Source organism: Prionailurus bengalensis, chromosome B2 (assembly GCF_016509475.1).
Source record: "Prionailurus bengalensis isolate Pbe53 chromosome B2, Fcat_Pben_1.1_paternal_pri, whole genome shotgun sequence".
Classification (NCBI taxonomy): Eukaryota; Metazoa; Chordata; class Mammalia; order Carnivora; family Felidae; genus Prionailurus; species Prionailurus bengalensis.
In genome coordinates, this window is record NC_057349.1 from 125,061,606 (window position 1) to 125,076,374 (window position 14,769).

Below are 14,769 nucleotides of genomic sequence, written 5' to 3' on the forward strand. Positions count from 1 at the left end.
GTTAAAAGATATTTTTATAGCAGGAATAAAGGATATTGATTAACTCTGCAATAAAATTACTTTAAGGTAAAAGTCAAAGTTCCTTTCCCAGGAAGTCAAAGCACTCTAGGTACTTTCTGTTGGTGAAAAAAAAACTACGTAAATAAATAACTACTGGTCAAAATGACCACAGCGACCAAGCCAACACCAGCCACAACCACCCACCAAGACAAATTCACAAACTGTCTTTTGTATGCTTTGTAAAAGAATCCCCAACCAATCAAGACCGAAGCAGGACACGCCTGTGTTCAGGTAGGAATTCTGGTTTATCTCAAAATGTAATCCAGAAACACCCGACACCCAGTTTCTACTTTAGCTGAGGCGTTTCCAGTTACAAAGTAAACGAGAACCTTCGGGAACAGGGGCAAGGGAACCGTATCAACAGTAAAATATATTTACTCTTACTCTCTCTTTTAAAGTTTACTGAAAAGACAAAAATCGAGTGATACGGTTTATGGAAATCTCAACTGCTGGTGGCTTTCACTTGCAAATGGGCTTTTCTTCGAGAAGGATAAACATACATTGAACCCAAATCAGATAATTTACGTGCGCCACTAAAATTATTTTAACCAGTGAATACATTAGCCTTTGTCCTTGTTCCACACCCTTTCAACCACACATACAAACTTTATTAAGCTGTATCTTGAAAACAACCTCAAAATACTACAAGTGTACAAGTAGTTGTGCAAACAGCATATCCAGGAACTTGACCGAGTCCCAGCAGACTACCGTTACTTTACCGCTTTAGAAGACCGGATCAGAAAACTGTTAGCACAGGGAAGGCAGCATGGAGAAGTATGGAGACTCATTAGCTCCTCTTGCCTTATTATTTATCCCATCTTCTTCCCTCCTCCAGTCTACTGCCACCTTCTCCCATTATCTGCCACTCAGTCCCGCCCACAACACACTCTTTTTCAAAAGTAGTAGGGCATGAAAATGGCACTTAATGAGTGCCTGCTCTAGGGAAGGCCCTGTGAGCAGGGTCATTCCAGGTTACTCACAATTCAAGCCATTTTCTCCTGGAATCTGAGAGAGGCTTGCTCCTCCATGGGGCTCTCCCAAGGCGTTGTTCTCTATCAAGCCTACCTGGCAATAGAAGCTCTCAAAACACAAGAATCCATAAGACAAACCCAGATCGTGGGAATGAGTCTAGCAAAGGGTAGTACTGGCTCAGGGGGAGCACTAGCTGGGAACACTGGCTAACAAATCCTTCAAGGGCGACTGTCTCAGACACCTGATAGGCAAGCGCCCACCATGTATCATATATATTTACGTAGCCAAAATATTGTGCAACTGGCATGGTGATGGGTTCCAGCAAGAACTAAATAAATAATTGCTGGTATAATGTCTCTGATGACTAGTCAGTCATCGAATTTCAGCCATAAATGACAGAGAACAATCTGGGATGCCAAATTTGGTGGTACAGAAGAGAAAGGTTTACTAGAGCTGAAGAGGGGCAGACCACAGATCACTACAACCAGCTTCCAGCCTCCCAGCGTCACACACGCATGGCTCTGTATACAAACAATATGTATGCTGGTTATATGTTAGTTTTCCGATCACATTTATTAAGATAGTGGTCACCATAAATATCATCTTTAATTAGGAAGATTAGACACGCAATGTGAAGACTACCCACATTTTGTAAAGCGAGAAAACACATAACCATAACTACAAAAATCACTGATGCTATGCGACACCAACAAGTAAGTCTTAAATCCTGGGACTTCCCTTAATAAAGAAAGCCTCACACGAAAATCTGTAGCTCCATAACTATCCATAACTCATGTGCCTATATAATTGCTTCCAAGTGCTCAGCACTTTGTCGCTTCTCAGGCTCTACGCCGCTCAAATCCATTCTGTGTGCCATAACCAAGCAGTTTCCCCTTAACATTGCCCGACCATATGTTCACACAACAAATACCTACTCTTGCAAAGTGCAAGACACTGGATAAGACAGAGAATAGACCTCAAGGAGCTTCAAATTCAGGTAAGGTATGACGCACATGCCTAAAGAGTCTCACAGCAGAGCCTGTACCTTTGAACCCAAAGATACTGGGTCCAAGACCTCAAGATACCCTACGTGCTTTCAACATCCTTTCTCTTTCTGAAGAATTACACTCGATTCCCTGTCTCACCACCTCTGTTTCTCTGCCCGGTTTTCAGTACTCCCTAGTGACCCTTCCTTGCTTATCACGCTATTATCTGATACTTATGGTATCCAGACAATATTTATTAAATGAGTTTTCTCATGTAACGTGTTATTAATAGTGTCTAGCCATGGCAAGCCCTCATTAGATGCTTATAGGCAGTGGGACTGATCTACACATGACGTTCAATTGAGTATTTTAACCATTTCAGGATTTGACATCAAAACTGTGGTACATAATACCTGAAGGATTATGTAATGGAGATGACAGCTTCCAGTTGGGTTGTCTGAGTTATACAAGTACTGTAAAAGCACTTATTTCTAGGGGTGGCTCAGTTGGTTAAGTGTCCAGCTTCAGCTCAGGTCATGATCTCATGGTTGGTGAGTTTGAGTCCCATACCAGGCTCTACACAGTCAGATTCACTTCCTTTTCCCTTGCCCGCCCTTCAAAAATAAATAAATAAACTTTTTAGAAAACTCGATTTAAAAACACGTATTTCTACACTGAGAATTCTACAGAATAGTACATTCTACACTAGTATAACTACATCTTTTGGCTTAATTGACTATCGATAATTGCCAACCTCTTCGACAGTATCATTTAGTACAACCAGATCCAACCTATGGTAAGCTGATACAGTATCAATAAAACATAAACTCATTTATTCAATAAATAAGCTGCACCTCCTACCCACACGTATGATGACTAGGTATTATCCCATTTTACAAAAATGAAAACTAGAGTTTAAACAGATGATGTGACTTGTTCCAGGTCATATTATGAGCAAGTCACAGAACCAGAACTATTAGATTTCCCGACTCAGTGCTCCATGCACCATTCTCTCTTTCCACTAAACTTTACTGAATACCTACCCTGTGCCAGGCTTGGGGAAATACTGCTTACCAAAACATACAAAAACCTCTCCTATCTTAGAGGTTAAGTTCTAGCATTAGGAGACAGTACTGAAAATAAAGACAGTTACCCTCGAACAGAGTTTGACCCATGCAGGTCTGTTTATACACGAATTTTTCCAATAAATACAGTACAGGACTATAAATGTATTTTCTCTTCCTTATAAATTTCTCAGCATTTTCTTTTCTCTAGCTTAGGTAAGAATACAACATATAATGCACAGAATATACAAAATATGTTCATCAATTCCTTAGCTTATCGGTAAGGTTTCCGGTCAATAGCAGCCGTCTTAGTTAGTAGTTAAGTTTTCGGCGAGTCAAACGTTATATGGGGATTTTTGACTGCATAGGGGTCAGTGCCCATCACCCTTGTCTTGTTCAAGGGTCAGCTGTACATAAAGCATATAGTATGTTAGATGGTGGTAAGTGCTTTGGAGAAAAATAGAGATGGGGCTAGAAAGGCTAAGAGGAGGGTAAGATGTGACAACTTTAAACAGGGACATGGAGATGGCTCTTGAGCAAATATCTGAAAGAGGAGAGGGAACGGTCAAAGGGGCATAGCTGGGTGAAGGGAAGGTCAACCTCATGGCCTGCTCTCAACAGCAAGGGTCCTGATGTGACTCAAAGGTGCCGCTGGGGGAGCCGTGGAGTGAGGGAGGCAGACCGCGGAGGAACTTACCGCACACTGTGGAGACTATCAAACTTGCTGAGAAGGAAAACCACACAAGGGTTACATGACATGACTTATGGCTGATGTTTTGCAAGATCACTGAGGCTGCTCCATCAAGATTAGCCTTCCTTGGGGTCGGGGGAGGCCAGAGACAGGGAGAGCAAGGGTGGAAGCGGAGGAACCGGTTGAGAAAGAACCGCACGAGCACGCTGCTGCCTCGCCGTGTCGACACGCATCAGCCGGTCTCCTACCTCATCTCTGTTTGCTAAGCCAGCTTCCCTGGGGGTGCAAACACTCGTGATCAAACGTTTCTACAAAGTATTTGATTCACACACAGTTTGAGTGAGCAACAGGAAACGGAAGACTGCCACCAAAATTATGCTCCCCCAAAGTGAACCCTCTCTTTTGCGATACTCAAGAAACTTCAGAGTCAGGGGGTGCCTGGGTTGCTCAGTCGGTTAAGCGTCCGACTTCGGCTCAGGTCATGACCTCACAGTTCGTGGGGTCGATCCCCGCATCAGGCTCTGTGCTGACAGCTCGGAGCCTGAAGCCTGCTTCGGATTCTGTGTCTCCCTCTCTCTCTGCCCCTCCCCTGCTCATGCTCTGTCTCTGTCTCTCAAAAATAAATAAATGTAAAAAAAAATTTTTTTTTTAAAGAAACTTCAGAGTTGGGAGCACTTGTGAGGTTACAGTCATCAGTATATTGGACAAAGTGAGCACACAGGGCTACCTATGACCCCCCCCCCCCCCCCCGCCTCGTTCGGAACGGTGCCCTGTGCAAACAGCACTATTAACAGGGTCCCAGATGAGTTATGTTCACCCGGTCAGCAATCGTTTATTGAGCACTTAGCCTGGGGGATAAAACGGATAAATCAGACTTGGTCTCTGTCCTAAAAGTGTTCAGTCTAGCTAAAGACACAGACACATAAGCTATAAGTACAATCTAGTATATAATAAACATAATTACCGAGGTACATAGAAGGTAGAGAAATCACACAGAGAAGGGAATAATCAGCTCTACCCTTTGAGAACTAGGGAAGGCTTCGAGGAGTTCTAAAGAAAGCAGAGAAGGTCCAGCAGGAAGCCAGCAGGCAGGGGCGGGGACTGGAGCATGATGGCCCAGGGAGCAGGAGATACACAGTAGGGCTGTGCAAAGAGCAATGCATCCATTTGCTACTGGGGGAGTTAAAAAAGGGCAGGGGAGGGAGGGGAGTGGGGGGGGGGCAGAGGGCGCAGGGCCCACACTCCATTAAGATAGGCTTTATTTTGTAGGCAATGGAGTGCAACAGAAGAGTGAGCCAATTATATTTGCATTTGGGCAAGATCACTCTGACTACAGTGTAGACTCAAGACTTACCGATGGCTCAAAGGGGGACCAGAGTGAAGATAACAAGAAGGAGTAGAAGACCACTCAGAAGGCAAGGTGAGAGCAGAGCAGGCCTGAATAGTTTGGATGGACAAGAGGCTGCAGATACAAAAGACCTTGAGGAATTTAAAACTGATACGACTGGAATTGACGGAAGTGTTTCATAGGAAATAGTGTCATTAAAAAACACTTTATTTAAAACTTTGATAGAAAATATTATGGTTAAACCAAAAACCCTTGAAATTACGTAGAAATATAACACATTCTACGGTAATTGTAAGAGGCTTATAAAAACTAACACTAATTAATGCGTAGGGTCTTTTGAAATTATTTTAAAAAACAACTGTTGGAAAAGAACAATTTCAAAAAAGTTTTCAAAACCGAGTAAAGGCATGTCAGTGAAGAAGAACACAGGTTACAAACTTCCAAATGAATGCTCTGACAATAAGTTACTTCTTTTTTTTTTTTTTAAACATTTTTATTTTTATTTCTGAGAGAGACAGAGCATGAGTGGGGGAGGGGCAGAGAGAGGGAGACACAGAATCTGAAGCAGGCTCCAGGCTCTGAGCTGTCAGCACAGGGCCCAACACGGGGCTCGAACTCGAGAACCTCGAGATCATGACCTGAGCTGAAGTCAGACACTTAACCGACTGAGCCCCCGAGGCGCCCCAAAGTTACTTCTTTTAATACTTTCTTTCTACGAATCTAAGTAAGTGTCTAATTCTCAAAACAAATCAACAAATTTTTAAGACAATAGAGGATATTAGATAAAACACCATTTCAACAGAATTTCACCAATTTAATAACAAATAAGATCATGTTTGCAATAAAACAAGGCAGCAAGACAACAGAGATTCCCAACTTCAAAAGAAAAAATAATCAAAGGTCAACAAAGGGCAGTCTCAGTGAACCAGATAAAATATTAAGTGGCACTCACTATTCGTCTCTTTCACAGAATGTCAGTTTCAGTAGAAAGAAGGGAAACATTACAGTTACTGCACTGAGAATATTCTGCTCATCTCTTTTATTAAGACACCACGCTGAACTCCATTTAGCTATTCTTCCAATGTACCTAGTGACCCTCAAAAGAAATATTACTTACTTATCTAGTTTTACTCTCAAATGCAGGGGGGCTACTTTAGCAATATTTGCCAATACTTTTTAGGTTTCTTTAATGCCGTGAAGAAAATGTCCTTAAATCCCACAATTTTAAAGATTTTATGATCAAAAATAAGTCACAGCTGTTTACATGGAAACAGGATCTTGACCTTGCTGCTTTTGGCCTTTTGTGCCTCTCCCCGCCCCCCCCCCCCCCCCATTGTGATAGCTGAAATCATTGCTAATCTAATTATGAATAAGGATCCTGTTTTCTGCCAACTATTTTACTAGGGAGGACACTGGGATGAAATTACTTTAAACACAGCCAACTCCCACACTCAACAATTGATTATCTTGTGTATGGATTATTCATTACCCCTGATACCTAGCAAGCCCGTTCTCTGGCTCTTTTTTGTAGTTCCTGGGACGGAAAAAAACACTGAAATTCAAATAATTCAAATTGGGTAATGTTACTAGCACATATGATAAAAGTCCTGAAGAGGAGAATGAAACTATGGTTTAAATTGAGGCTCTGCATGTCAATTACCCTCTCTATGCACTGACCTGCCAATACCAGGATCATCAATCACGCCTCTGCCCAGCTGAACAGAGCAGGGGATACAACAAAACATGCTTTGCTCAGTGAGAGGCTACCCCATTATTATTCCACCTCTTTTGGTTTTATTTGACAAGAGAAGGGTAAGTGAGCAAGATGGGGGAGCACAGAATAAATACTAGTCATTAGTTTCCCTTGAGAACCTTCCGCAGTGCTGGAAACAAAGCAGGAGCTCATTAAGTGTTGTGTGAATCAATGCTAACAGCCAGAAGGCCATGCAAAACATGAAAATGCTCAAGATAAAGTATCTTTATCTGGACCTTCTCATCTAAGCCATTCATTTTACAGTTTTCACAATTATCCTGCATTTTCTCTTTAATTCCCCATTAGATGTCTTATCTGCTTCTCCATTTAAGAATGGATTCCATGACTTCACAGCCTGGGTGCTATATTTCTTTGCATCCCACATGTAGTACTAGAAGTTCCTTCAATAAATGCTCTCACAGATCCATGTGAAACGCTACCTATTGTCTCACCTACAACTGACTTCCACTTTTTTACTACATTGGCATCTATTAAAACAGCTCATGATTCACTAAACTTATACCCAAGAGGATACTGATTCACACCCTTGATTTTTATGGCTAATTAAGTCAAAACATCATCTGCTATTGTAATGGGTCATATCCCACTAAGAATATAAGAACTGATCACTGCTGTTACTTAATTCATTTTTACCTTCCTGAGTACAAATGTTTTTAAGTTTTGAAACTTGCCATGGGCTGGAATAAAAGAAAACATGCAGGTGCCTAGTTGGGATTGCTTTGGACATATCAATTATGTATCCTCTGGTTACTTTTTAGACTCAGGAAAAGTAACCTATTGATAGCATCTAATCTTATAATAACATCGTCCAAAAATGTTCCAGGCACTGTAGTTTCATACTAAGTTTCTTGAGTATAAGCGGCAACATTAAACTACAAATGTATAATAGGTTTGTGTACGGAAAGATACCCATAAGACTAACTGCTTAAGACCTTTATTTTGATGTTACTAGTCAGCAATCCGGCATGGGCATTCCCTGCAAAAAGAACGTCTGAAATGAAACGTCAAAGAACTGTTTTAGAAAATGAACATACATACAACACACTGACCACACTGACAGGAAGGATTCCGTGGGCTAACTGCGCAAAGGAATGTGACCTGGAGACAGCGGCCAGGGAGCAGGCAGGCACTCTGGCCTTGCGGCAGCTGCTGGATGGAAGGGAGAAAGCCCTAAGGCTGCATAACTGGACACCCCAGCAGCCAGAGGTACCATGGGGGGGGGGGGGGGAAGACACAGGACGCTACCCTAAAGCAAGGTTAACTTGTTAAGCTACACTGCCCTACCTCTAGCTGCCACTGCCTGGTGGTGGCGTCTGTCTGTGGGGGAGGGGAGCAGGGAAAGCAGGTTTTTAGAAACCTGTGTAGATTAAAGGGAGTTGGGGAGCAGGCTGAAAGGAAAGCATGTGGTCTGGACGGACAGATAGGAAGTAAAAGAAAGCTGCTATGCAATTCCCATCGGACCAGCATGTCTCCACTGCACATTTATGTGCAACCAAATCCTAGTATGGCCATTGGGCATTCTTAGCACTGATGGAGAATCCTTGCTAGAGTTTTAGCTGTACTGGACGCTGCTAATGGAAAACAACAACAACAACACACTCTAATCCTGAATAATTTTTCTGAAAGATTTATCCTCTTTTGATCTGGAAGTGTAAACAAATGTCACTTCTGTATTTCTCCGAAGGTAAGGGCCATTTGAAATAAGGGTAGGCAGGTATAACGTGCCCCTGGGACAGCGTGTCAAACTTGGGAGACAATTTTCTTCTGTAAGCCCGATGCCAGTAAAAAACAGAATAGAATCGTACCCACTATGATCTCTAGGCAGCTCTTTAAGGCTTTCCCCCCAACTCCATATGTCAAAAATGGTAATATTACCCACAGGCAATTATTTCCAAGAACCGAATAAATCTATGCCCTGTATCATGCCTCCATTTCTCCTCATGGGGCGACTGTATCCCCAATGACATTAAGGGATAAAGGGCACAATCTTCTGTATTGTTGCAGAAACGAGCCCCCCCTCCCTTTACAAGCCATCCCAGTTCTCCACAAGAACGTCATTATTTTTCACAAGTCAAGTGGACAGCAAGTGTTTGCTTCATTTCCCAGCTAAAACGAACACATGCAAATTGACAGTCTCTTTCCCTTTAGTGTTAACTTAGATGGAGCGTCTCCAGTAGAAATCCTGAAGCGACACGCTCACGCGCGCATCATCTTTAACAGAAACGTGACAGTGACGGATTTAAAACAGTCACAAAAGAACCCCCTTTGGCAAAGGCCAAGGGGATCAAAACTACACCCTCTGACCACCACAACACGACTGTATCCACCCTCCAAACGTTTTTGCCTCCAACATGACAACCCACCCATTTGCCACAACCACAGCTCGTTCCCGATTTGGAAGAGGAAAGTTCGTGGACTCCCTAAACCACAGAACTCTGTCCAGAAAGCACAATGCCTTTTCTCTGCGTGGCACTCATGCCCCATCTGAACTAAAAACCTGCATATGTAGGCTCAGCGGCAGCGGACCACTGCTGACCCCCTCCTTGACATAATAAACAACTGACATCTTGTAAGAGCATTAACTCGTCCCTCCTGTGCCACAGTTTAATAGAGAAGAACAAATGGCTTAACGCACAGTATACAGGAGGAAGAGCCGTGTGAAATCCTGAGTCCATGGAAGAGAACCACCGCGCCCATCGGCACATATTTAACTGTGTTTACTCTCTCGGGTTTCAGCAGTTTTGTTTCCTACAAGAAGGGAAAGAACAGGTCGCTGAAAGATTCCAGCGAGGTTCCTTTCGGCACGGGAAGAATGTGATAAACAGGGAAAACACAATCACGCGGAATGTCTGGACTCCTTTGTAATACTTAAATAGCGCCCCCCTACCGGGCTCTGCCACAGCACTGAATGGGGAAACCATTTTAGAGCTTAACAGTTCAGTCTCTACAGTAAACATTCTAAGAGGAAGAACTCAGAAACTCTAAACACAGAACAGGGGTGTGTTAAGAAATACTGAAATATTTCCCTCTCTCCCACTGGGGCTCATATTTTTCTTCACCTTGAGGAAGGCAAAACATGCCAAGCCTCGGCACAGAGACCAACACGGGTCTGAAAAGGAACTTGAAAGAAATCCAAAAACTCCTTTTGGCCGCAGTATCAAGGGCAAGCCCTTCGTGTGTTCCGCTTCCTTGATGTCACTCTAACACCTGTTTGTTGCAAGTGTCATGAACTTCATCAATCTTCTTAAAGGAAGGTGCAAGCAGACCATTCCTGACTCCCAGAGTTTTGTCAGCATACTGTTTCAGAAAAGAGCTCCGTGAGGGTGGTTTTACCATTGAACTTTTCACAAAAGTCACCTGAGTGTGCGGATCTGCGGAGGGGAAAGAGTGCTGAAGACAAAAGGCGGCTATTTCGCCCTTCTCAGGAGGACACCGTCTCAAGCTGAATCTAGCTGGAAGAGCGCTTTTATTTTAGACATGGAAACAATCAATGTGAATGACACCGAATTCCAAAACGAAAACAAACAAAAAGTCCTAAGGGGGCCAAAAATCACGAAGGGGAATCAGAGATAGAAAAAGAATTCTACATTGCAAACTTCTAAGAATTTAAACAAAAACAAACAAACAAAAAACATCAAATCACCTTTTCGGGGCTGGGTTCTGTAATTCCAGTTTTCATCATCTGCTTCCACCTGCTGCCCACAAACCGAGAGCTCTCCATCACTGCGGAACAGCCTCTTTGTCTGCCTGGACAAGGAGGAGAAATTTATCCAACTCACAGCACGTGAGAGAGACCCTGAATTTGACTTGAGTCTGAAAGAACCTGAAGAGCCTTCCTTTTTCATCTTCTTGCACACCAAGCTCGACTACAGACAAAGGACAGCCCCGCAAACCAGACGCTGGGTTTTACAAGTGTTCCATGTCCTTTAAACGAACCTGCTCCTTCCCACTAATTCAGACAGCGCTGGGAGTCAGGCACGGCGTGATGCGGCAAGACTGCTTGCTCCTAGGTCACCCAATTACAAAGAAAAGGAAAATGAGGGGTTAGGAAACAAAAAGAAAAGAAAGAAAAAAAAAATTTTTTTTTTTTTGTTTGTTATCCTAGCCACATTGCGGCACTTGGTTTGGTGTAACTTTAAAAATGAAGCAACGCGTTCATTTCAGGAACACTTGTCAGGACTTGGAGAACGGAACCAAGGCACTCCGATTCTTTGGTGGATACCTAGCATCCCATACTGTAATCCTGCTCCTCTCCCAGGCATCCTTCCCCACACGGGCAGGGAGCAGCCGTCTGCTGCAGACGGAGGGAGCTCCTCGGGCTGGAGAACGAGGTTCGGGGGTCAACCCGGGCGCCCCGTTCAAACTTCGCCCACACAGGTGTCCCAGGAGAAATCAAAGAGTTCGGCTCCCTTGTCGCAGCGCAGCACCGAGTCATACAGCGCCCACTTGCCCTCCTTCCCCGTCCGTGAACCGCTCAGGATCCACAGGACTCCACAAACAATAAACCAGGCTGCGTGGCTATTGCTTGGATCACAGAGTAAGCGCTCCTGGGAAAGGCGATAGGCTTCCCGGACACTGAAGGCACCTCATTGGAGACAGAAAACCCCGCCTCCTCTCCACAGTCAATACTTCAGTGGCAGCTCAAACTTCTGAACTCCAGCAAAGCTACGGAAATGCAAGCCTGTGCAGAATACAGACTTCTGGAAATTTAAAAAAGAAGAAGAAGAAGAATTGATGATTTATCATCAGACCACACTTAGGAAGGTAGGATTTTGAGGAGGGGGGTTAGAAGAACATACAGTTTAATAAACATCCAGCATTCTTTGGCTGAGTTAGGGATGTGATCATCTAAGAAAACGTATTCCCAAAGAGAATTAAACCGAGTCTGCGATTCCTTCTTTCCCAGCTTTCAACAAAGGTGAAATGCAGCCATTCTTGCACCTGTTGCTGTCTCTGCTGTCTTCCACCAGCAGTCAGAGTGCGGGGTGAGACCAAGGACCCTCTTCTGCCTCCCCACTGGCAGCCCCTGGGGTCATTCCTCTCCAGCTTTGAAAGATCATGCTATCGTGAAGAACCATCATCTGAGAGCTATGTTAACAGCATTTGGCTGCAGGCTGTAGCCTGGAGACTCATAAAACCATTAATTATGACAAGCAAAATATCTACAGCCACGTGTTGGAATGCACTGGGTGCAGCATTTCACCCAAAGCCAACATAATTCCATGGTCCCAGGGGCACTAAGAGTCCCTATCACTTTGCATCACAGAGACTTGGGTCAGGCATCCCCTCCCCAAGTGTTATTCCCAGTAAGCTAATAAGCAACAAGTAGAGGACTGGGTCCATCTCACTTTCCTTTACTGGGCACTGAGCAAACATATTAAAACTAATACCTTGCAACAGAAAATAAACTTTGATTAAAAAATTATAGGGGCACCTGGGTGGCTCAGTCGGTTAAGCGGCTGACTTCGGCTCAGGTCATGATCTCGCGGTCCGTGGGTTCGAGCCCCGCGTCGAGCTCTGTGCTGACAGCTCAGAGCCTGGAGCCTGTTTCAGATTCTGTGTCTCCCTCTCTCTGACCCTCCCCCGTTCATGCTCTGTCTCTCTCTGTCTCAAAAATAAATAAACGTTAAAAAAAAATTTTTTTTTAAAAAAGAAAAAAAAAGAAAAAAATTATAAAGGTGGATTTTGCATCATGTGTGTACTGCAGCCCACTGAGACTTTAAGAAAAATGCTCTGCAAGTTTAAAAGCTCTGTAAGTTTACAAGGACTGAGACATTTGTAGAAGAAAAACACAGAGCTGCTATGAAGCGTGTCTCAGATGGACAGCTCACACTACCAAGAAAACCACAAGACTGAACACGTACTGGGGCACTGAAGGGCAAAGCTACAAAACAGTCCAGGTAATTAACAGATTTGGAATCAGTTTAATTTTCTTTTCCTTTAATGTTTACTTTTGAGAGCAGGGGAGGGGCAGAGAGAGATGGAGACACAGAATCCTAGCCAGGCTCCAGGCTCTGAGCTGTCAGCACAGAGCCTGACGCTGGGCTGGAAACCCATGGACCGTGAGGTCATGACCTGAGCCAAAGTCAGATGCTTAACTGACTGAGCCACCCAGGTGCCCTGTGGAAACAGTTTAAAAGCTAAAAGTGTCCTCAAGAGTTTATGTAGTTTTCTGTTTTGTTTTTAAGTTTATTTATTTTGAAAGAGAGAGAGCACAGGAGGGTTGGGGGAGGGGGGAGAGAGAGAGCGAGAGAGCGAGAGAGAGAGAATCCCAAGGAGGCTCTGCATTGCCAGCACGGAGCCCAATGCAGGGCTCGAACTCATGAACCTGTGAGATCGTAATCTGAGCAGAAATCAAGAGTCAGTTGCTTAACCAACTGAGCCACCCAGGTGTCCCAAGGGCTCATGTAGTTTAAATCCCTCGATTCCCAGATGGAGAAATTCAGGGGTACACAAGGTATATGACATACATAATATCACACAGAGGGGTCAGGAATGGGGACCAGGTCATGTCAGACACCACTGGATTCAAAGGTTTGCCACTTACTGGGAGTGCTGGCTACATCACCAAGCATTCTGAGCTATTAAACTGGAATGATACCTCTACTTTGATCCGTTTCATAAGGGTGAAAATGATAATAATTATGCATAGCACCAGTCAGTGCCTATTCAAGTTCAAACATCAAATAAGTCTTTCAGAGTCAAAGACACTTTTGAGAATCTCAAAATATAAAATAAAAAGTTAAAAAAAAAAAAGACCATTGTGCCGGAAAATATACAAACATCCTGAATGCTGCCTTCCATTCCAGAGATTCGTAGGAATCCCTGACATCCATGTATGCACTCTCTAAGGATCTATGGACCTTCCCCCCTAAAAGAATACAATTGTCCCCTCCCTGATGTCTACATCCTAGAGCTATATAAATTTTTAAGTTTATTTATTCATTTTGAGAGAGAGAGTGAGAGCACGAGCAAGGGAGGGACCGAGAGAATGGAGAGAAAATCCCAAGTGAGCTCCACGCTGCCAGCACAAGCCCCAACACAGGGCTCGATCTCAAGACCTTGAGATGATGACCTGAGCAGAAATCCAGTAGGATGCACCGCACGGGTGCCCCTACAGCTGCATTTTTAATTCAGAGATACCTGAAGCCTGAAATAAACCTTGTGCTATTTTTCCCCTCCATAAGTACTGCTGAATGCTTTTCCAACCCACCTTCCTTGGAGTATGCACACAACACACAATAGCAGGGATGAAATGGTGTCATTGGTAACTGCTGTGTTTTCCTCCAGTGCCTCCTATCCTTACACACATCTGAGAGCAAGCTCATGAGAGGGGCTGGAGGAATATTCACTGCCAAGTAGCCAGAAAGGTACATTCAAGGACTAGACTCATGACTCTCCTTCAAAGTAAGCACACACTTATGCTGGACTTCCGATCTAACATATTCCCCGTTATTCACAAGACCTGTGGATACGTCTGCACAATAAATTCTCCATCGACTAGCTATTCCACGTTTCTGTTATATTGGCCCTTGACTATTAATATCTTCACTTATGTAAAAGGAGGTCAAATAATTTAATTACTTTTACAACCGGATCAGAGTTCCTCTATGGCCGAGATAGAACATAATAGTTTAAATTAGCTTTGGAGGAAACCTTTAGATTTTCACTATCCTTATTAGATATGTACTCCCATTAACTTAGAAAATCGCTAAGTGGGCTGCTTGCAAAGCTATTTCATTCATTCAAACTGTATTTATTCAGTAACTACAATGAACCACACATTTTAATTATCTGGACCCCAGAGCCATACAAATCTACTGCTCAGGGTCATGGCTACTTTGCAATGGGCACTTCACGTACATTACTGCTGA

General features: G+C 43.6%; 1 protein-coding gene across 5 annotated transcripts in view; it reads right to left on the reverse strand.

The window, feature by feature from the left end:
* Positions 1-14,769, reverse strand: part of NHSL1 (NHS like 1) — a 242,504-nt gene that overhangs the window by 121,420 nt on the left and 106,315 nt on the right. The window contains exon 1 of one of the 5 annotated variants that reach the window (XM_043592451.1): positions 10,539-11,623. The exons of 3 other annotated variants lie outside the window; for them this stretch is intronic. In XM_043592451.1, the coding sequence (XP_043448386.1) occupies positions 10,539-10,740 (202 nt within the window). In that variant the 5' untranslated portion in view covers positions 10,741-11,623. Of the gene's footprint in view, positions 1-10,538; positions 11,624-14,769 lie in introns of those variants that run through there. One more of the 5 variants, XM_043592455.1, reaches the window with a different exon arrangement.